Genomic DNA, 24,471 nt, shown 5'->3' with positions numbered 1-24,471 from the left:
TTTCCCATTAACCAATGCCTCACCTTGCGCACTGCATGCCTTTCTTCACTGTCCTTCCTCCGTCTGGTCTCTTGGCAGCTTCCTCCTGCTCCTTTCTAAACCTCACGTAAATAACCCACGCCTTCCTGTTTTCTTTTCCTCCTTGTATCCTTCCCACATTGCCTATCTTTCTCACATGGTTCCCATTACCAATTGATGTTTTCCTGTTCCCCTAGGGAATTTTTATTCCACTCTGTAATATTGAGCAATCCCCATTTGGCTCTTTGGTGCAGTTGTCATTGGAGCTTTGTGTGTATAAGTGGTGTCAATCATTTTGCTCGCTGAGGTCTTCCACTGCTTGGACCCCTCTGGACGTCTCTGGCTCCTTCTCTCCTGGTTGGGGTGGGTGCTTGCTCTTCTCCCACCAGATATTGCAGTTTCTTGCAAGGGGAGACGGAGACAGACTGGTGAGCATTGTGTTATTCTGGCAGTGGGCAAGATAAGGTGGTACTAGTGTCAAGCAAGAAGGTACAAATAAAACCGACAGGAACTGGGGTCCTCCTAACCGCCATCTTCCCCCGCTGCAGTAGGGCTGAATCAGGGTTCCACATTGGTAGGACTCCCACCTGTTAAGTATTTCAATCAGGCCATACACCCTGGTCTCAGCCTAGTATGCAGCGCACAGCTGAAATTCTTATTTTATTATGTCCATAGGTTCAATATTCTGAGTGATATACCACTCATATCACACCCCTTCTCAAAATACCCCAGGTCACAATGGACCAGGAATCAGGCTGGTTGGTAAAGGTCATATTTACTTCTTTAAAATTCAAATCAAACATTTACTTTGTAATAGGGAGCAGCAATCACCAATGTAGTGACAATAACAAATACAAAGGTATCTAAGGCACTTAAATTCACTCTTTAGCACACAGAAGGATAACACCAGAGAAAGAACACTTTTGGCTTGTTTGGAAGAATAGCACTTAAGTTAGGATTTCCACCTGCAATATTCCTCAACCCACAAATAAGCAATTCTAGTTAGATATAAAGAAGCAGCGGGTATTCAGTAATAAAGAACAGTAAACAGAATTTGAATACAACTCTCCCTCCCCAAACAAGAGAGACAAACGGGTTTGCAATCTTGCACTTTAACATGACATTCGAAAATGGCTGTGTAAAACAATGAATGTGTGCAAAAATCCTTAAATCAATACAAATATCTATGGGAGCAACATTGGAAAGATGCTAACAATCATGAGCTACAGTTTAAGCAAGACTAAACACTTTAAATCCGAATGGAAGTTTGAAAATAATTTAAAATGAAAATCACACGTATAAAACTTTGCAGAAATGCAGATTCCGGCCTAAAATTAACCAAACGATTTTTAAGAAAAAACAGGTGAAATACACTGATTTCGAGTTTTTAGGGTAGGGTGTAGCTATAGGTCTTAGGTATAATCCAGAGTTGAAATGAAGTCTCTAAGTATTAAAATGAGTTAGTTATGCAATGTTGAATGAGAGGCGTTTTTGAAAAATAAAGGAGCAAAAAAGAAAACAGAAATCAACTTTTACAAGGATAGTTATGCTCTACACTAGGGCATTCAGGGTAGGTTACCAGATTGAAACACAGTAAACTCTAGAGGCGATCCGCGGAGCCAACCCTAGCACCTCCGCACCCGCCCTGGCGGACTCAGTCCAATTACACGAGGGAGGGTTAAGGGTTTAGGATTTCACAAGACAAAATAATTTAAATAAATTAGCATTAGTGCAAGGATCAAAGGCAGGGTTGCAAGAATGGTTGTGACAAGATTACAGTGATCAGGATAAGGATTGGATGACTTAGAGATGGATGGAACAATACAAGGCAAGGTATGCTATGCGTTTCTATGCTTCCTATTAATACTTACAGTCCACTTTAATTTAGAATTTTGGACCGTCAAGGGTTCTGGTCATCACACAGATCGGGTCTAACCAAGGACAGCAGGGCACATCTGGCGGGATAGGGTCAGCTGGCCAAATATGGTTACCGGACTGCACTTCTGGTTACTGGAGGCTGGTGATTAGTGGGTTGGCGAGTTTGCATCATGCCTACGTTTAGTAGTAGCAAGCTAGACTGGATCAAAATGCTTCTCTTGGGTTTTTGGTATTTGTTTAGAATTTGAGGCCTAGCTGAAAAAGGGGTTCAGCAATGATTAGGCCTTGGCTTTGTAAGGAAAATCAGGAATCAGGACAAAGATGAAGAAATCAGGAACATGACAGCACACAGAAAATCAGGAAGAAGTCAGGAATCAGTGTTTCCTTGTGTGTTGTCAGGTTCCCTTATTTATCATGCCAAATGATATCACTAAAGTATATGGCAGTGGCAGGCTTACTGTCCACACCCCTAATGCCAGGATTGGGCAAGAGCACAGTCTCTGCCTTGCTTTTCCCTGATTGGATGACAGAAAAGGATGTCATGTTTATGGTGTTACTTTTACAATGTCCAGAAACCTCGCCTAGCCACTGGAACCAAAATCTAACTTTCCCTCAAATACATATTCATGCATTTAGAACCTCTGAGAAAATCAGATACACAGGTTACATATTTTGTGGGTCACATTTAAATCCAAACCCCAAGTCTGTGGGACTTGGTTTTGACTTTCTGCAAAATTTTGGCAATTTTAACCATGAAAGATTTGGCCTAACATTTCCCAATTTTGCACATAGATGCACAATTACCCCTGGGATATGTGTACACAATGTTATTTTGCAACATTAATACTTTCCGTGCAATCGGTCATTCTTTATAACTTCTGTTCCTTATGCAGTACTGAGTCCTACCAAGTCTTCAAAGGAATATCATAAATTTAGATTTAAAACTACCAACTTTCAGATTTTCCTCATTCTTGTAGCAAAGTTAAATGTCTTGAAAGTTCAGTTTCAAAATAGGCTTTTTAAACACAAAATGTCACTTGTCAGTTTTTTTTTTCTTTTTCCCCACTGTAAGCAAATGTCAATTCCTTTGAAGTTGAATGAGGGACCTCTCCCTTGAGTGAAGTTTCCTACCCCTCCCACTTGAAAGGTGAGAGTCTTAGCCTGCTATGGTCTTAGCCTGGGGCAGAGACGAATGTCTGATGCAACTAGGAAAACCCCATTGTCCTGGGTATTCAAAGTATTCAAGCTAGCAATTAGCCTTTCCTGTGCCAGCAGTTTATGAGATGCCACCCTTTCTCAGGGCTAGCACTGGCAGAGCAGGTTTTCTTCTTATATATAGTTTACCAACTTATCATGGGTTTAGTTTTTTCTCATTTTAAATCTTGCCTGAAACCTAGGAATCAAAACTGTTTATAGGAGTACTTTTACCAGTAAGAAATATTTTTACATTCTAAATGAGCATGCCTTTACACCACAATGTACTTTTAAATAGGCGAGTTTGCTCTTCATTCAGGAAAAAGCACATTTAACTTATTTCTTTAAATTATGTTTTCATCTGCAGCAAATACACACTTTGGGCAGCTCTATTTCTTTCATTGAGTGCTGGAGTTGTTTGCAGCATGGATACATGTATCATGCCTCTGTTTAGAGTCTTTCTCTGGACAGCTGATTCTCGATACCTGTTGCAAAGAAATTGCTGCATTTCCCGTGGAAAATGAAAACAGTCCCTGGTTTGCTTTTACAAAGATACTTTTGAAAGGGGCTGTCATTCAAATGAGGCCTGGTTCCTCTGAGACTCAAGAATGATCCTGGGCATTGCAGGGCCCTTTAAACACAGTGGTTCAGGTGAAATTGATGAATTTAGCACCAAAACAGAACTTTGAAGGTTGAAACAGTGACATTTTAAAGAGACATTTTGGGTTTTTCAGAAAAATAATGCTTCTTCTTTCCTTTCACTCCATGTTAAATATTGCAGAGGACACTGGCACATTCCTGCACCGAGTACTCTGTTTTACCCCACCAGAAATGTGTGTTGGCAGGGCGGTGCAGCCATATTCTGTTTGTTGAAAAATGCAGTTTGGGGATCTTGGCGTGCACAGGGGTCAGCGCTGCCATTTTGTGCTGTTTCTTGCACCAATGCAGCAACATGATGTGGTAAGCATAGCTGAGTGGGTCAAAATATCCCACACACCCCATGTTGTAAGGGGTCCACAGCCCCTTCTGACAGTCACACACCTCATCTGTTCTCATTTTTCATAGCCTCTCTGCTGCCTTTGGCACTGTTGGCCTTCCCACTTTGTCCTTACTTCTGTTCATTTAGGATTCCAGGACACCACCCTCACATGGATGGGCTATTTCCTGGTTGGTGGGCCGTTCTTTCCCCATCTATTGGAACATTGCCAACTCCATTGTGACCCCCTTGGCAATGGGTATTCTCTAGGGCTCCATTCTTAGTCCTCTAATATACACCTCCTGACTAGGCAAACCAGCTCATCCTTTGGCTTCTCACATTTTAGTTGATCTTGTTCCAAATTCTTCACCCCAGAATTATCATCCAGCATCACCACTGTCTCTCTAACATTCATTACTGGATAATATTGAATTCTCTGTTTAATTAATTAAAAAACAGAAGTGATCTTTCTCTGCACCAATAAGGTCAAAGACCTTCTCCCCTCCCATTGTTTACCCTGATCTCCCAACTGCATCCCCTTGGCTTGCAACCTATGGGTCTTCCTTGACAGCAAGCTTAAGCTCCATCAGTTCATTCCCTCTACAGCTTCCGGGTTCAACCTACTCAACATCAGACAAATCAATCCCTCATCTCACTTTCCACTCTACTAAAACTCTGTTCTCCACCCCAGTCATCAGCAAACTGACCTACTGCACCAACCTCCTCCTGGGTGCCCCACTCTAATACTTCTGAACAAAAGTCTTAACTTTACCATCTGTGCCATCTTAATCTCTCTGTATCTTCCCCCACCACTGATCACTGCCCCATGCATGTTGCCTCCCTTTGCACAACCACTCTCTTCAGATTCCATCTTCTGGTCTTTATATCCATTTCCAGGCTTGCCTATTGCTGTCTATTTCTAACTCTCAGATCTCAAGCCCTGTTCAACTTTTTGCCTCTTCCCCCCTGTAAGCGATATTCAATCAACACTACAGCTAAGTCAATGCCTATTCTGGGATGCTGAGGAAAACCCTTATTGATGTATTTTTATATCCAGTTCAGTACTCTGGATGACAACCCTTGTATAACACCCCCCTCTTAGAATCCCCCTGACCCCACTGAGCCAAGAAGTAGGTTTGTTTTGCAAATTAAAAGGTTTATTTGAAAATTTAAACTATATATATATATATATATATATATATATATCACACTTTATAATAAATTAATATCTGATAGTACACTTAGACATGATGTTGATCAACAATGGGTAATCTGGCACTAGCACACTTCTTTACAATCAATGAGGAGTTAGTATAGGATGGATAAAGTAGCAAAAATACTTTTATGGCTTCAAGGGAAAAGCAATGAGGAATAAAATGCAGTACAGAAATACTTGATATGATTTTAGCAAAAGATAAGATAATCACTTTTTCTCTGGCAATTCACCCCCCTCCCCTATGCAATGTAAGAAATGGAAGGAGATGGAAAGAGGACCACACAGTTCTCAGGAATGCAATCAAATACAATACGAAATTCAGTTCCCCCCCAGCAAGCTTAGAGGAAACAGGTAGGAGTTTGAAACACAGGCCCAAAATGATTTTTAAATGTGATGGCAATGGATGGGAAAATGTGCCAACTGATTTTAATTCCCTCTAGAGATTCAGGGTGAGTGGGAGATGCGTGTTAGTATTAGTTCAGGCTCACTTTAGCAATGCTCTATGAGTTATTACCAAGTTGCAAACGGATTTTAACAAAAGAAAGAATGGAGCTGCTATTTTGACAAGTGGAGAAATTGAGCCCAAATCGCAAATCGCGGTAAATTTCGCAAGTGCGCGAATCACGATTGCGGTAAAAGTATAAGGATAAAGATTCTAAGCTTTCAGATGAAAGTTAAATTTCGTTCCTAGCCCAAACGGTTCCAGAGATACGGACGATTTAATAAAGGTAGATTTTCGGATTTAAAGTAAAACTCAAAATGACAGGTGACAGCTTGCAGCTGCAGAATTGACAGGTGACAGTTGTGCAGCTTTAAAAATGACAGATGACACGATTTCTAGGAGGCAGTTCTTCTTAGGTTAAAATAGTTTGGATTAGATTATTTTAACTAAGAGATTGGTTCTGCACAGTTCTGCTAGGTACTCGCAATAAAATTTGAACTAGGCCTCGTCACGGTCTGGTCAGGTTGGACGGGACTTCCGGCGGGTGGTTCTGAAGTCCCGGCTATCTGGGTCAACTCTGCTCTCTGGGTCTGTCAAGCACCGGATTTGCTCACAACGGTCTGGTTTGTGGTTCTCTCGGGTTCCGGATACAGCACTGCTTTCTGGATACTACTACAGGTTCTTGCAAAAATTCTTGGCGAAAATTCAAACAGCTCGCCCGGCTGTTGAATAGTTTGGTTGGTTTTGAGGCCTGCTGAAGAGGATTCAGCTGGTGGATTCAGGCCTCTCTGCTACAAATTCTGGAGTTAATTTCTGCTACAGGTTCTGGAGATTGATGGATTTGAAGTCTGGATCTCTGGATGTGAAGTCGTCGGTCAGCATGCTCTGCAGCAAATGGAATTAAATGTCCCCACCTGTCCCAGCAGTCTCTTTTTATGTGTTTTTTAAAAATGGGTGTGTGCCTGGGCCTAGCTAAGCCTGCCCCTCTCTACTTGTCATTGGCCCACTTCTCCCCTCTCCCATGATTGGGGGAAGGAAATGGATTGTCATCATGATGAGGTCTGTTTATGGGTCAGAGGATCCTCCCCTGGTCAATTTGCCCCCAAATCTATATCTGATCCAAATACATATTTCCCAGGTACACAAGTGGCTGACATTACATGTACATATTATATATTCCTTATGGTCCATTCTTGTCCACCTCTGATCTTCCTGGGGGCTTGCATTCAAAAATGACAACATTTTGCGCTTTTTGACTGGTTTTGCAATATCGGACATTTACCCAAAATTACACAAATGTGCACAAGGAGTATGGACATTAATTGATGAAGTGTCAGATTTTTAACATGCAGACATTTGGAGTAAGACCCTATTTTCCGCTAGCAACCCCCCAGAATACACCACAGGGTCCTAACACCTCTTAAAACGTGCACAGAAAAATCACAAAAATAATGATATTACTTATATAATTCTGACAAGTCCGCACTATGAGTTATCTACCTTTTTAAAATATTGCTCTGGTCAAAAAGGGGTGTGGCTTCCCACATCACCTGGTGGAATAACTGGTTTATCCACTTCCCCCAAGCCAGCTTGTTCACAGAGGCACAGCTGCCCCCCAGTTTCTCCCAAGAGGAAGCTATTTTACGACGCCCCCAATATAACATTTGCCTGAGTCAAGAAAGTTGCATTGTTCTGTCCCTTCCAGTTCCCAGGTGCTCCACCCCTAATCTAATCAGAGAGGTGTCAACTCCTTTTGGCAAGGGGCAGCAGGATGCAGCTAGGCCTGGGAAGAGTGGCTGAGCAGGTTTCTCCTGTCGGGGGTAGTTGTCAGGTAGAATCCAGTTTCATTAAGCCAGGTTTCAGCTAAATGTCACTTTTTGTTCCCAGTTTTCTACATTCAAATCAAACTGACAATTTTTACCTATACATTAAATGATTACTTCCTTCAAGTCATTTCAGAATATAGTTTTACATTCTTCCACCTCTTAGCAAGTCTTTCCTTGGCCTGGTTTTGTTTCATTTGTTCAGTTTTACACAAAAGTCTGGTGGTTTTAAAACGCCGGCTTTCTGATAGTGGTGAGTACCGGTATTGCAACCATTTTTGGGATTAAGAAAATGAATTCCCCACAGTTCTGAGTTGCTTTTTTGTGCAATCAGCATTGCCATTCCCAATGGTTTCAGGCTACTGTGTGTGTAGCCCAATGGTGGTTTTAGGCAGTGCCCTCCTGTGCTCACAACATAGGCAAAAATGGGTGGCAGCCTATTCTTCATGTTTTCCCTGTGCACTCTCTGGGGAGTTCTGGACATCATGATGTTTTCCATGCCAGTACTGCACAGTTTTATGGTAGGGCTTGGATGCATGGGTAAAACATCCCACACCCCTCCCTCTAGCACTGCCTCCCTCGTCTTTTCATTCTTCTCCTTTGCCCCCACCACTGGAACTGCATACACCCAAAGATTAAGAACAAACCCACAGTTGCAGGCTTTGAAATTGTCCTAAGGAGCAACCTACTCTCTCTTGTAACAATCCACATTGCCTGACTACCTCCACTCCTGTACCTCTGGAGCAGGATAGTGTTACCCCAGTGTAGGATTTCAAAGACATTATTTGGGAGGTTGCCTTGGCACTGCTTTCCACACAGCGGTATGAAGATTAAATGGGTGTTGTAGGCACAGCTCTGACCTGGAGGTTTTGTCTCTTGGTGGTGTTTGCTAAGGGTCCTATAGGACTGTGGGACCATAATGCTCAAAACGTTGTAATTTGTTAACAATTTGGCAACTTTTCCCTCTCTTCTATCCTTTAGGTCCATGGAACCTTTGACAAGATAGAGTTCAATAGGATGTGCTGGACTTTGTGCGCCAAGAAGAATCTGACCAAAGCGCCATTGCTCATCAGTGAATACGATGCATTCAAAGTGTGGAGCATTTTCAACTTTTTGTCTGAGGATAAATACCCATTGTTCATTGTGTCTGAGGAGGTAAGCAACAAAACATTTTTACAAATATTAGCTGTTAGTCCCCTTTGCATTTGGCTAAAATCTACAATTTTGCAAATATTTCAATGGCCATGAAACTGTGTTTAGGTGGCTGATGCTCCGAGACAGAACAGAAGGCCAGGCAGCCCTATTATGAGCTCCATATTTAGGGATATTTAACGTTCCATATTTTTTAATGAGTTGAAAGCGAACTTAAGGGCATGTTAGGTGTTCCTTACAGATCTTTGACATGTTCATGGGGGATTAAAATCTACTTGTGAGTAATGTTAAACTACATAGCACACCCCCGTGTGGGGGCGTACAGGGCCAGTAACTGCTCATTGATGTCACCAGCACTTTATGCTTCCGAACAAAGAGGTGATAGCTATTTACACACTTGATTTTTTTCTGGGGTGTGACTCGAGTAAAATAGATGGAAGACTGCTGTGTGCATCTTGCATGTGCCCAATCTTTTGTTTAAAAAAAAAATAGCAATGATGGCCGCCACTATAGGAAAAAGGAAATAGACCCTTTTATGTGTGCATGGCAGGCCGCAAGGCAGCGCGAGCAGGTACAGAGCAGATAAGTTGTGAGTGTGGGAGGGGGATGTGGGTTGCTTGGTGGGGCAGAGGTGAGGGTGGGAGAGTTGTCAGAGGAGGGAAATGGGGTGCTGCACAGGCAAGCCATAAAAAATGGCAGCCCCTAGGAAAGGGGTTCAGGTGGCTGTGAGAACGAGTACAGACACTGACAGATTCTGCCAATGTTTCCAGCCACCTGATTGCGTGAGAGCCCTTCCCTGCATGCATATATTGATTACTCAATTGTACCGTACATTTAGTCTAAAAACTTGAAAGAGGGGCGGTGTTATGGCCACAGTGAACACATGACAATCTATGTGACTAATAATCCTATTGTAAATCTTTTTGTGGGCCTGCTGTCTGTAGGGTGAAGAGCATGTGTGTACTCTGTAGTCCGCTGTTTAACAATGTCGGAGTTGTGTGTTCCCAATTCAGGGGATGCCACATGATTAGGCATGAGCAAGGCATGTAGCTTACAGTAGTTCTTATTGGCATTAGGATTCTCATCTGAAGTCTGGCATGTTGTTTCCTCAAATACAAACCTCTTTGCATCAGCCCCCTCTCCCACCCTCCCCTCTGTTTCGCTGAAAATATTCTCACAAATAGATCCCCTTGGAAATCTGCCAAGATCAGTTAAGCCTCACTCCTTATTTTATAAAAGACCTGTATGGTGACACAGTAGTTAAAATCAGGTTATCACAGGACGGGGCATTATCAGAAACCATCCCAACTTGGAAGGGTTTAAAACAAGGGTGTGCATTAGCCCCCTTGTTTTTTAACATCTTCCTCTTCTTGCTTGCAAAGAGGTTAGGGGAAGTACTTAACACCCCTTCTCAATATGGGAATAAGGGTCTGGTATGTATATCGTATGCAGACGATGTTGTTATTCTTGACAGGACTAAAGTGGGCCTACAGCATTCACTCCTGGCATTGTCCATTTTCTCAGCTGTGTTGGCTCTGAAGCCCAATATCAATAAAAGAAAAATCATGGTATTTGGGAGAAAGGCTTCTGCCAACAAAGACAAACATTGGTGGTTAGGAGGGGAGAGTGTGGAAACCACCAATAGCTACCGCTACCTCGGAATTACTATTAGGGCAAAGTACACAACGGCTATTCTAGAAGAGGTAAGCCAAAAAGCTTGAGGGAAATGGTTGGCGCCAAGGAAGAAGATCGACACCCAAGGGGGGAGATGCCTTGAAGCAAAAATATTAGCATACAAAGTATTGATCGTATCTACAATCATATATGCTTTGGAGGTCTTCCCCTGTAAGTGGATAGAAGCAGTTGGTAAACTTGAGGGAAAGATCCTTTGCTCCATGTTAAATTTACCTCCCGGTACGCCTACCTAGGCGATTCGACTAGTATTGGGACTCCCCTCTCTGCGCATGGTGTGCTCAGTTGCGTCATGTAATCTAAGGGCCAAGATAAAGTTTGAGCTGTCAGGCCCTGATAGTCTACTCTCGCTTACTCTCCAGCATGCACGCAAATATGAAACAAGTAGATGGTTTAGCGACTTAGACACCAGAGTGACCGAGTATATGGCTAACATTGAAATGACTCAAATCCCACAGACATGGCTGGACTTTAATTTGGCCAAGATTCCTTTTAAAGCCAGGGTGTATAATATAGACTTAGCTTTGACACACCTTGGCACTTTAAAAAGGTTCAGTGAATAGGTCAGACAATCATTTGATATGAGTCCCAAGTCCTACTTAACAAAAAAACGGTACCCTGCAATGACTAGGTTCAAGCTATCGGTTAGATTACAGACAATTAATGTGTTTGAAAACACTGGAGCATGGACCAGCATTCCACGGCACAAAAGGCTATGCAGACTCTCTTGAAGAACCATAGAGTCTGCCAGACATGTGCTAACTCAATGTGAAAAGTTAGTAACCTTATACGAGCGGGCACATGTGAAGTATAAAGACCCTCGTTCTGACGTATTCTGGAGTTGCCTGTTTGGAGCTGACTCCTCAGTATTATGGCAGTGCATGCCTGGGAGGACATTTGTTTAAAAAAAATCATGAGTATCAACAGTCGTAGCCTTCAATACTGATTTTAATATTGAATTCACATATTTTAAATTTGAATCGTTTTATTATACATGAATTTTAAATGTTGATGGTTGTATTAATGTTAAGGTATAAATGTAAATGTGTATTTTTTGTGTATGTCAGTGCGAAAAGGATGCTCGACATCCATAACACACTTTAAATAAAATAAAAAATAAAAAATAAGCTACTTTGTGGTCTAAATATCACATCTTTGTTGGATTTCCGAATTAATCTGCTATTGCTGTCCATACAGCCTGTCCACTGTTATTTATTTTTTTTACCTTTATTGTGCATTTGGTTACTAAACCAATCTTAAGCACCTTTATAAATGATATTCATTCGTTTATAATCATTTCCAATAAAATATTATTTTCCTTTTATAATCACCATCCAGGTATACATTTGATTTATGTCGCTCAAAACCATTAATATTGACATCACAGCAAAAATAATAACACCACATTATCCACACTGTTTACAAAGTCTAAAATATTACATATTTCAAAACATGTTATTCAGTTAATTTAAGATATTTTTTACAAACGTTGATACCTCTTGCCAAATATAATAGGTGGCAGCAGCTGTAATAACTATTAATTCTGCACAAAAGAGAGTACTCAAAAACTGATCATTTTCATTACTTTCAATGTGTTCTACGAGTTTCCCATATGCTTTGCAGTAGTAGATTTTTAGGATAGTACATAATGTCAAAACATGACGATCTCTGTCCTACATAGGCGACATAATCTTTTATCATAGGGTATATTTTCACAAGCGCCCAAAAAATCAAGTGTAGGAAGCAGATTGAGATGTAGAGAATGAACCGTTTTAGGGCAGGGGAACAAGGCTTTGATAAATACATACATGTAGCATGTAAGAAGAAGCTTTGTTAAGAAAAGGCTTTATATCTCTTCTTATTCACAAGTTTTTCCAGATTAATTACTCTATCCCAGTCTCTAGATGTTAGGTCGATGTTGGGCAATTCTAGAGCCGACGTCAGCAATAAACCCAATGACAACAAAATAAATCATGCAGACTGTTCCAATTCAAATACAAAGCTGTTATCTCTCACTATGGGATATTGTTTACTCATGATTCTCAGAAGCTTGTTGGAATCGGTTTGAGACAAAACCAATGTAAAAAAAAAAGGTTTGTTGAACTAGCCATGTTGTGGTTAACAAAAACCACGTCCATCCTCAGAGCTTCGACTGTAACAGAGCTAGGTAAATTCATCATCGCACAAAGAATTTTGACTTCAAATTTGAAAAAGCAAACTGACGTGCCGCTGAGGAAGAACCTCTAAAACATAGACTAAAGCTGGAATAATGCTAGCATGGTACATTGTTAACATTCCTTCCAAATTATCTCCTCCTCTACTTAAAGATGAATAGTAGAGGCCAATAAAGATGCTCGTTCTGCATGATGATTTTCTTATAGAGTTCTTCCAGTCAGAGGCTGTCTTTGATAAAGTATTTCCTTTTTCCAACAAGTTCAAAGAATGCTTCTGACAAATTATTAGTTAGAAGCCCAAAGTCTCTAGCTACTATCTTATCCGTCATCCATTCCAGAACCTAGGTTCCACTTCCTGATAGATTTATTAAATAATGTGATCTGTGGTTGCGCTAAATATATTCAGAATATCTTGAGAGATCTGAGCAAAAACATGTCAGTGGAACTGTGCCTGCATACCGTTCAGCCACATACTTTAAATCAAGGTTAAGTGCATCACTGTATAAACGTTTGTTTTGCCATTGTTTAAGAGAGAACTACTGGTCTTTCCCTCTCTGGTGCTCTGTGCCTGGCATATGTACAGCCCTTTCAATGACAGTCTGCAAGCATGGCTGCAACTATGCCTGATCCTGTGCGCTAGAATTGCCATGTTGCATCAGCATCTGTCTCCACCTAAGCAAGTGACAATGTTGCTTGTGGAGAGAATATGTTTGCACAGAGAAGAATGCAGTGCGTGCTAATGACGAGGACAACAACCATAGGCCAAGTTGCAAGGTCTCTTCTGATGTGATGAGATCACCCGCATTATGGAGAAATTCTAAGGGAACTCATTTGAGGATGGTACCTGCCCACAATTCCATCAGTGCCACTAGAAAGAAAGTAGGCAGGCATAAGTCTAGAAGCAATAGAAAAAAGGGTGTAGGGTTGGCACCACTGATATAAAATATATAAAATATATATTATATATATATATATGTTTAATTCAATTTCAAGGCGTCCTCCAATAACCAGACACACACTCAATCAGGAAAATATTAAACCACAGCCTCATCTGATGAAAACCATCATCAGAACTGTAGACACCTGCAGTGTAGTCAATACTACTGCATAATAAAGTTGATTCCCCTAAACTGTGCTAAGTTTAAAAGTAACCACTTTAATTTGTTTGTGATTTTTCAAGATCGGAAACGGAAGGCAATCCTTGACTAAACGTATGCAAATTTGAGTAAAGGAATACAAGTGTTGGCGTGGTTCCAAGCATATGAACAGAAGAGAGACGCATGATAAAGTCTCCAAATGGTGAAATGATCCATAGTCGTATTGTTGAGCATCCAAAAGGGCATTTCCATAGGTGCTAAATGTAAAAGAACAGTGTGCCTCATTACGAGTTCGGCGGTGTAGTAAATTGGTGGCATGCCAAGCATTACTGCTGCATTACCACACTGCTGAACTACAGGTTTGGAGGAAAGGCAGAGGAAACACCTCCAGCAGAATGGTGGAAGTAATTTGTCCGCCTTAGCACCCAAAAATGGCCAAATAAGCTGTATTACCACCAGTGCTAATACCACTGGACCAAGCGGTGCTAACAGTAATACCATTTGGTGGTATCTCAGTGTTATTACCACCGAGATAACCATCAAACTCATAATGAGGCCGAGTATGAAGTTCCCTGAATTGACAAGTGTGTTGAGATGAACCCACCAGAAAGTGTTGGCGATTGACGGCGCCAGACAAGACAGTGCTTGAGTGGTGGTGACTTTGATGGAGTGTGCCAAGCTAAAACTTCATTGCACTTGTAGACGTGGTTTGATGAATTGCTATAACAGAATTGCCAGCAGCAGACCAAGTATGCATACAACATTGAGTGTATTGTTTGTCATGGATAATTTGCTTTTATGTTCTCTAACCGCCATGACGCTGCCAGCTTTTCCTGGCCGTGTAGACCAGTGATCTCACCTCACGGGCATGCAGTGATGTGTTTTACTGTTGACTCAGTGAATTTGTTTGCTTTTTCATCTATTCTTCCTCATTGGGGAGTTCCTCATAATAGGTTGGTGAATGACTCCTTAAGGCATGATGTCGCTACTGTTTGTCGCCCTCAGATAAGTAGCTCTGTTTTCTTCACCACAGTGCTGATTTCCATTTCCAGAATAGCCTAAGAAAAACAACCATGCATGAGAAAAGCTCAATAACCTTGAGATCAAGGTTAGGGAGCATTTCTCATCTAGAGTGTTACATATAGTTTTTGGTTGATTTTTCTAGGATATTCTGCACCTCGGAACGTGGAAATCAGATAGAATAAATTAAATGGAAACTGATCAACAGTGAAAGGAAGATACACTTGAAGGACAGTACATCCAGTTGATTATGGGTTACTGGTCTATTAATCATGACAGAATACCACTACAGAGGGAATGTAATATTAAAATGTACTTATTCATTATACATTGTAGATACACAAAAAACCTAGAGAAGTGGGTAAACTACTCCTGAAGAAGGGGGATTAATCACCCTGAAGCACATAGATTGGAATATATAAGGATCTGCCTGACCACAAAGGAATATATGATTGTGAACTTTACCATATGTGTGAATTGACGGAAATCCTTGGTATTTAATTGTTTACCTGCAATTTGTTTATTTAGAATTAAGATTTGTTTACTTGAAGATTTGAACTGTTGTGCAATCTGAGAATTTCTATGCTTAATCGAATATTACATTATGAGTTTGTGGAAAACAATTAAAAATGATATGAGTGTATACAATTGAAGTAAAATTACTTTTTACATAAATTGGGTGAGAAATTATTTTATTGAATACACTTTAAAAATAATTGAGAAATTAATTGTTTTTACAATAACAATTGGGTGTGCAGGGGACAGGAGAGCTCTGCAAGTTTGTGGACCTCTGCTGTTCTTACAATTACTGGAGGCTTGACAGAACATGTTTTTATGGGCTGGATTATAATGAAGTCTCCATCTTCTTTCCGCCTCCCTACGGAGTAGCTTTAACGTCTTTAGGTCTTCAGTGTAACAGGGTTCAGGCGGACAAGCCCTAGCTGTACAGCGTTTCAATGGGGCGATGGAGTCAGCGACATTGCCAAAGCCTGGGCTAAGGTGGTTAGCGTGCAGGGAGATGACCTGGCACAAAGTGACTCAATCTGAGTACATAGTTGTTGACGAGAGATGGAGCGCCAAGCACGTTTCCAGATAAACTGTGTTGGCCGAGTTTTAAGGCAGGGCATAGTAGGGATAGAGAATGGAACTGCAAAGTTATCGGACCAAGTAAATGGGAATGCAGGAAAGATACTACAGATCTCTTTAGCAGCAAACACAAGATCTAAAGTGTTGCCAAGACGGTGGGTTGGGTAGGTAACCTGTTGTGGGAGGCCTAAATCTGACATAGTGGTAAACAGTTGAGATATTGTGTGCTCACTGGCTTTGGTGCACCAAAGGTCTACTCTGGCCCAGGCAGGACGGTGCCATGTGGTCCAGCACCTTTCCTTCTCGAAGTGCTTTGTGCGCCCATCATACCTGTAAATGCTCAGGCTGCCACTGCACATCAGCAAATGCAGGCATACAGGTCTGCAGGAGACAATACACGATATAGGAAGAGTACAACACATATATTTGGGGCCAAATCAAATTATGAAAAACAGTTCGACAAATTCTTTCTGATGTAATCGCATAGAAACCAATAGACAGCCCACTCTGCATTTGCATTGTTAATTCAGCTTGTGGTGTCAGCCTGTAGAAGGGCTACGGATCCCAATGCATAAAAAGGTGCCATATTATGAAGAGGACTTTGGCAGGCTAACAGTTCCCAGCTTCAACGCTACGCACTGGTTTATGCACTCTAGTTTGCATATGGTTACTATGTGCAATTGGTGGTCAGTCACCATTTAATTCCTTGCAACCCTTTGACTGGTTGGAGCCCACTTTGTGCCTCTTGGCAATTGAAAATCGCTCTCATTTTGCAGGATTTTAAGTGGACCGGGCCTAGCCAAGGCAGTGCCATGGCAGTCTCCGAAAAGTGCTTCTGAAACGGGATGGTGCAAGGCTTCCCTAAAGTCCTTTAGTCGCCTGAGCCGGTCGGGCTGCTACAAGCCAAGGCATTTTTTTTTTTTACTGCCTGAAGCCTTTTGTGAATATGGGACAAATCATATCGGCCGTTCAGGCTTTAGGGGAAAAAAAAGCCTTTGCTTGCGCCTGCCCCTACGTTTGAATATAGCGTGGCACCACAAATAAGTAACAAAAGGAGTAGCGGGTGGTGGCCCTTTACCTAAGCTGCATAATGAGCAGTTAAACCACGCCTCTTAAGGCCATGCCCCCTGTCAGAGCCCCACCTTTCACATTCCACTTAATGCACTGTCATTTTGTATATTGAGACAGGACCTTGTTGTCACTAATCCTGCCACTTTGAGTAGTGATGACTTCAAGTCACTGACCTGTGTATGCATTTCACCCATCTGGTCTCTTTTTCTGTTAACGAGTTTTTGTCTTGTAAACTTGAAAAAGGGGAGGTGGTGAAGAAAATAAGAAGAAATTAAAGAAACAGTGCTGTACATATTTAAGAGGACTTACTTTATTTAAAAATTTGCGTTGATCAATTTTGAAGGTTGGTCTAGTAAAACTCACTTAAACACCCCTTTTTGCTGTACGGCTATGAACATGGACACCAGCAAACTTTAACATAAACTAGCGTATCATTGAAAAGGAGTCTTGCATTTGGGATTTTAAACCGTTATTTCTGCTACGTTGTAAACATTTGAAGGGCTTAGCAATGGGGCTTTAAATTGTTTTATTAATAGGTTCTTGTTTTTGATGTTAAAACGTGATCTATTGTCGTCGCCTTTTGTTCTGTCCCAAGAAGTTACACGTTGACAAGTTTCCAAATTAAGCCGCTGACCTAATCGCACCAATTAAAATGCTGTCACGTGGCTGATGGGAACTCGGCCACAATGAAGCAGTTGCATCTTAACAGTTCGTAAAGAGGGTTTTGCTGAATTTGGCGTTTGTCATTCACTGGCCGTTTCCCACGTGTGACTCGCACACTGCGGTAGGCTTCATGACTGCGAAGAGCTAAAACTCCCCACTGACGTTTCCCAACATCTCTTAAATACTCTGGCCCTGTTAAAAGTAATTGCGAGTCAATAGTTCGATGAAGTGCTCTTTCGACAGAGCTCCCTCTCTCTACTTCCCTACAGGTCACGTGCCCTTTATCTCGGCGCGATGAATCACTTGACCTTCAGCATTCCCGAGAGCATGGCGGGTAACGCGCGATAGAGCACGAATGGCATTATTAAGTACCCGGAAACCGGCAATATGGCTCGCCCTTGCCATTGGCTAGAACTAATTTCAGTACTTGCTCAGAAATCTAAACGCTCCCATGCGGGTCCAGGCCGCCTCCGCTTGGCTTTGTTTGGCGGTGCGCGATTTGTATGCATTGGCTGTGAGCACTGGAGCGGCAGGTGCGGGACCCCACAATGATGCCTCTGTCAAGACGAAATTGCAGCATTGCATTAGCACGGACTAATTCCAACGGCCACTGGCAAAGTCAACAAAAAGTGCAGACAGTGCTTTAACTGTGATGAGAAATCTAGAGGGCGAGGAGGCAGGGTAGACCTGGGCGAGCAAGTGAATTCGTGCAGAGGGCCGATTCTGGGGGAATGGCCTGGCTCTTAGGGTCCCAAAAAGAACGGAGTCCGGGAAATGCAAAACAGGAAAGGGGCCCGTGTCGATGGGTTGCCGTAAGAAAAGGAGTTCAGGGCAATACAAGGGGATAAAGAGGTTTGGGGAAACAAAAGGACTGGGGCAACAGAAAAGGCTGAAGGGGTTGGGGGCTACAAAAAGGACAGAGGGGGCAAATAGGGACAAGAAAGGGGAACTGGGTCAAGAACAGGGTCTAAACGAGACTGAAGGGACAAGAGCAGGGGCTAAAGGGGTCTGAGTGCAAGAACAAGGGCTCAGAGCTAAAATGAATTGGAGCAACAAAGGGGTCTAAAGGGGTTGGGGCAACAAATGGGGTAAGAACCAGGGGAGCGACTTATGAATTTCCAGGGGGGGGGCCCAAATACAGGAAGTGACATCACTGGCAGTTATAGGACCGCAAATTTGCATGTAGTCGCCAACTTGGTGCAACGGCGCGCACGGGGATGGGGGGGTGGAGGCACGCGCAAAACAGCGGAAACATTGGCTAGCATGTACTGCATATACTAAAGTCAAGTACGAAGGAGATTTAAGCCTTCGAGTTGCATTCCAGTACGCCATCACTGCCCCTACTCCACCCCTCTATAATCATCCAGATTGTAGTAGTCCTCAAAAGGCAGAGCAACACAACTAGGATGGGAGAACGAAATGCCGTCCCATCCTGTGAGTGTGTCAAACGTCAGAGCAAAGACTGTGCGTGTGCCTCCTACCTTGGAGCACAATCTCACTAATTTGGTGCAAATCTCGCAAGTGGGGGCATGGGAATCCCGTGTGTGTGACCTGCAGACCCCAGATCATATGCTCACTTCTTCAGTGTGAAACTCTGGCCAAGGCTCTTTGGGCAAGCATTCAGTATGGGTCTCACACCTATAAACAGTGTCATATATTGAGTGGGCACCTCACTCATTGGAGCATAGTATCAACCGTTGCTGGTAATCTCACAACTGAATGTACAGTTTCACTCTTGGTCATCTCAGTGACCCCATGTATATTAATGGAGTCAGTCTCCCATCTGGGAAGAGAATTATATTTCTGTTAAAACACTCTGAATTGTCACTCCAGTTTTCTCGATCTATAGATCCATACCATATTCATTCAATGTGTGTGCAGGGGTGATAACTTGTGTCTGAGAGAGCTCATTCTTTCATTCAGGAGAGATAAAGGGGTAACAACCCCCTGTATGTGGGATCAGGCTCATTTTGCCCCATAGCCCCTCCAGAAGGAGTGAGCAGGTTTTAAGACCCTGCTGATTCTGCTATCCGACAGGCTCGAGCCTTCTATCCCTTGCCCCATCACAGCTCCCAACATCCTGAGCGGTAACTTATGGACAGCAGGCAGCTCCGGACATGCCTGTTGCCAATTGAATGTAGACAGATCTACTATTTAGACACTGGGAGAGAGCCATGAATCCACATTGGTGGTGAAGAAGCACTCAACATACAGAACACAATGGTATAGTGTTGCAGTCCTGCTGAGAAATGACAATTCTGAGCATGTGAGCAGCAGGCTGGATCAGTGCTGCCTCATAAAAGGTGTAGAAGCCACTGTGAGAAGTGGCAGTACTGTCCCAACGGTGAGAAGTGTAGTATGTTCACATTAACTATGCTTAAGAACTTTGGGTTATTGAATAGTGCTGCTACTTTCTGAGTAATTCCATCCCTTTAAATATATGAGCTCTTGTATAACCACAACAGTGTTGAGTTATTCTGATGATGACAGACTTGCTCAATAGTTCTGGTTCTGTATCATTAAATGTACTTCAGATCTTTAGAGTATCGGAAGGATAGCTCAGGGGCAACGTGCTCGCCTTGGAAGCAAGGCGACACAGAGTGACAGAGGTTCGCTCCCTCGGTCCGCGCAACACAGGTTCGCTCCCTCGGTCCGCGCAACACAGGTTCGCTCCCTCAGTCCACGCTTAGAAACCTCTGGGTAGTACACGCATTATAAAAAACCAATTAAAATAAAAAGAAATACATCTGTTGAGAAGTGCTGGGGCCTTGTCAATAAGAGTGTAGCAGCTCAACTGAGAAGTTCTGATGTTGTCCCATCAAAAGTATAGCAGCCCCACTAAGATGAACTAGCATTGCCTCAACAAAAGCATAGTATTATCACTGAGAAGATTCAACAATTATAGAAGCCCTGTTACAGCAGTACTATCCCATCAAGAGTATAGCGAGCTAACTGAGGAGTACCAGCATTGCCCCATTTCAAAAATGGCAGCTCTACTAGAAAGTGCTGGCTCATACGCCTCTGCTCCCCACCCATAGCATTCACCCTCACCACGTGCACACTCAGAGACATGCAAACAGTCTCATTTGCCGTCTCCCTGCCCCTGCTCCCTGCCCCTCCCTCGCTTTGCATCTGTACCTCCATTTCTAAAAATCCTTCTGGGTTGGGTATACCTCTACATCTGTTCTCCCCTCTTGCCAACAGGGGTGCACAGATGTACAAATACACCCAACCCAAAACGGTTTTTAGAAATTGAGGGACAGACTTACTTTGAATCTGTGCTCCCATTTCTAAAAATCCTTCTGGGTTGGGTGTACCTCTACATCTGTTCACCCCTCTTGCCAAGAGGGGTGCACAGATGTACAAATACACCAAACCCAAAACGATTCTTAGAAATTGAGGGACAGACGTGCTTTGCATCTGTTCCTCCATTTCTAAAAATCGTTTTGGATTGGGTGTACCTCTACATCTGTGCACCCCTCTTGCCAACAGGGGTGCACAGATGTACAAATACACCCAACCCAAAACGATTTTTAGAAATTGAGGGACAGACTTGCTTTGCATTTGTGCCCCCATTTCTAAAAATCCTTCTGTCTTGGGCGTACCTCTACATCTGTGCACCCCTCTTGCCAACAGGGGTGCACAGATGTACAAATACACCAAACCCAAAACGATTTTTAGATATTGAGGGACAGACTTGTTTTTCATCTGTGCCTCCATTTCTAAAAATCGTTTTGGGTTGGGTGTACCTATACATGCACCACGGTGCACAGATGTAGAAGTATACCCAACCCAAAACGATTTTTAGAAATTGAGGGACAGATGCAAAGCAAGAGCCTCTTGCTTTGTATCTGTCCCACAATTTCTAAACATCGATTTTCCCCGGCTTTACCGGGCCGCCAGAGAGAGACAGTATGGATGGAACAAAGGGCCATCCATACTGCGTCTCTTCTCTCCGGCCTGGGAGGGGGGGGGCTCAGCCCCGACTTCATTCTGCCGGGGGGGGGGTCGGGCCCCGTCCCCCGTACTCGGCGCCCCTGGTGGGGGGGGCGGGGCCCAGTCCCCCATACTCGGTGCCCCTGGTAAGAACAGGAGCGAAAGGCAGCATGGGCAGAAAAAGGGAGCTGGAGGAAGACCAAAGGGGCTGGCAGGAGAGAAAAGGTCCAGAGACAGTGGCAGTGCTTTTTAATGGCGATGGGAAGGGTGGGGGCAGGGGAGGATAGCAAGGGAAGCCAGCACCGTAGGCACACAAAGAGGTGGTAGGCAGTGTTAGATGCCACCTCTTTTTGCTCCATTTCACTTACCTTGGAATCCACCGCTGCGATCCCATCCGTGAAACGGACCATCGGTTGTTAGGGCCATTTCACAGATGGGAAATGGCTGCTTCAGTGTGAGTTGGCTAATTCCCATTAGAGAAATGGCCCTTTTTTCCCCCTGCATAATAATGGTAACTAACCCACTCACACACAGAAGGCTAATTCCCTATTAGAGAATTGGCCCTTTTTGCTCCCCTAGTGGCCAGGTCCTCCATAATAATAGGAACTAGCCCACTCATACTGAAAAGGCTAGTTCCCATTGGAGAAATGGCCCATACTGGCAGGGACGTCATTTAGGTGTCGCCAGAGGTCGCAACTGCGACCTCTGAGGTCTCCCTTGCGACCTCTGTGGTCTCCCTTGCGACCTCTAAAAAAAAAAAAAAGAAAAAATAACCTTTTTTTTTTTTACATTTGCAAGCTCCTGGGCTGTGGTCAGCACCATGTGGCTCTTTACTTCTGCAGTGGCTGGCTTTCTTGTTCCGGCCCCTTAAGAAGAAAAATAAGAACAGGAGTACCTCAAGTCTAACACTTTCAGCACTGACCCTAAATAAGAAAGAATAGGAATACCAAATAATGTGTCTTTCTGGAATTCTATACACTAATTGCTAGACTCATTGAAGGTTTATTTCAGGCACACTTCAGGGGGTGAGTCACTGATTTAGTCTGTTCTTAAATGCCTCAACTCAGCCTTTCATCCTTCTGAGGTCGATAAATGAGTACCAACACAGGTTGGGTGATATTGGGTGTATATTTTTTCTATATAAAGTGCTTAAGCGTAAGTGCTATATAATAACACATCATTATCATTTGGTCACGGACATCTGCTTGCATTCACAGTAATTTGGTAATATGGGCCTATACACACTGATCTTAATTGATTTTCGTAACCATATTTTTCATAGTGTACAATGCTATTATAAATGCCATATCATATCATTTGTGATGCAACTTCCTGTTTTGTCAACGGGTGAAAGGTCGTGTTCCATCACTTCCTGCAATATCACTTCGGGGTGGGGTCAAATGACATCACTTCCGGTGATGTCATCAGAGGGTCAAAAGTCGTGTGATGTCACTTCCGCTACCCCTGGCATTTTTGTGAAATGACGTCCCTGCATACTGGCCACGTCCTGCATAAAAATGGGAACTAGCCTATTCACACTGAGAAGGCTAATTCCCATTAGAGAAATGGCCCTTTTTGCTCCCCTAGTGGCCAGGTCTTGCGTAATAATGGGAACTAGCCCACTCACACTGAGAAGGCTAGTTCCCATTAGAGAAATGGCCCTTTTTTGCCCCCTAATGGCCAGGTCCTGCATAATAATGGGAACTAGCCAACTCACACAGAGAAGGCTAATTCCCATTAGAGAAATAGCCCTTTTTGCTCCCCTAGTGGCCAGGTCCTGCATAATAATGGGAACTAGCCCACTCATACTGAGAAGGCTAGTTCCCATTAGAGAAATTGCCCTTTTTGCCCCTAGTGGCCAAGCCCTGCATAATAATGGGAACTAGCCTAGTCACACTGAGAAGGCTAGTTCCCCTTAGAGAAATGGCCCTTTTTGCTCCCCTCGTGGCCAGGTCCTGCATAATAATGGGAAGTAGCCCACTCATACTAAGAAGGCTAGTTCCCAGTAGAGAAATGGCCCTTTTTGCCCCTAGTGGCCAAGTACTGCACAATAATGGGAACTAGCGTTTCTCCAGCATGGGGTCTGGCATGGATTCACATGCTCATGAATATTCCCCGTCGTCAGGCTGGGAATCCTCGGTAAAGAAAAAATCAGTATCAGTTTCGTTTCTGATCTGTCTTTCTTAGTAGTAACCAATCACTGATCTCTGGGTCATACTGCCCCCAGCCAATGACTGCCCTCTCCCTAAGCCCCGCCTCTGGCAGCCATCCTCAGATTTTTACCGCACGCTCAAGTGTTGGGAGTCCTCCTGCTTTAGCTCTGGAGTTTTTGCTGCGTTTTCGCGCTTTTTCAGGAGATTTTCTCATTTTTTCAGTTTAATCGAGCCTCAAGCTCCACCGTTTCTACTTCCGATAACGGGGACCCGTTTCGGAATTCTTCTACGCCGCTCAAGGGTGAAGTTTTCGTTGAGTTTACGCTTCTTGGAGGATTCTGGAAGATCTGCGGCCTACCTCAACGGACATGGCCCAGGACAAGGGAAGCTCGACGCCGGGATCCAAGCTGTTCAGGTGCTGCCCTGGATGCGGATTACAAAACATTTTCAAGAAGGACGAGCATTCGCGATGTCTCTACTGCCTTCATGAGGACAAGACGCACGTCGAGAAGGACTGCGTTCTGCAAGAACCTTTCGGAACGGACCAAACAAGATCGTCGTTCCCACCTTGCTGCCTGGCTGGAGAAGGGCACAGAAAGTGAGAAGGCGAAGAAAAAGTCTGCGCGGACTTCTGAGTCCTGTGAGGGCGCCCCGGTGACGGGGGCCCAACAGAAGGCCAATCACCGCGAGTCCGCGGGCACCGGGAGCGCCGAAAGGTCGGGCTCTTCGGCTGCCACGCAGGGCGCGACTTCCCCGGCACGTTCAACCACGAGCCAGCGCTCTGGTCCGGGGAAGAGGAAGTCCGAGAACCCGGGTAAGCTGCTGGAGCGGCCCCGGTCGATCTCAAAGGGGGAGCTAGGTGCTGACCCTCACCCCAAGG

General features: G+C 43.5%; 1 protein-coding gene across 1 annotated transcript in view; it reads left to right on the top strand.

Moving 5' to 3' along the window:
• Positions 1–24,471, top strand: part of SWAP70 (switching B cell complex subunit SWAP70) — a 774,099-nt gene that overhangs the window by 328,870 nt on the left and 420,758 nt on the right. Inside the window, exon 3 of the mRNA XM_069623664.1 lies at positions 8,529–8,702. Coding sequence (XP_069479765.1) covers positions 8,529–8,702 — 174 coding nt within the window. The remainder of the gene's footprint in view (positions 1–8,528; positions 8,703–24,471) is intronic.

The sequence above is a fragment of the Ambystoma mexicanum genome, chromosome 11 (assembly GCF_040938575.1).
Source record: "Ambystoma mexicanum isolate Mex_15411 chromosome 11, UKY_AmexF1_1, whole genome shotgun sequence".
Taxonomy (NCBI): domain Eukaryota; kingdom Metazoa; phylum Chordata; class Amphibia; order Caudata; family Ambystomatidae; genus Ambystoma; species Ambystoma mexicanum.
The sequence above is the reverse complement of the archived record's forward strand: the minus strand, read 5'-3'. Positions and strand labels throughout refer to the sequence as shown.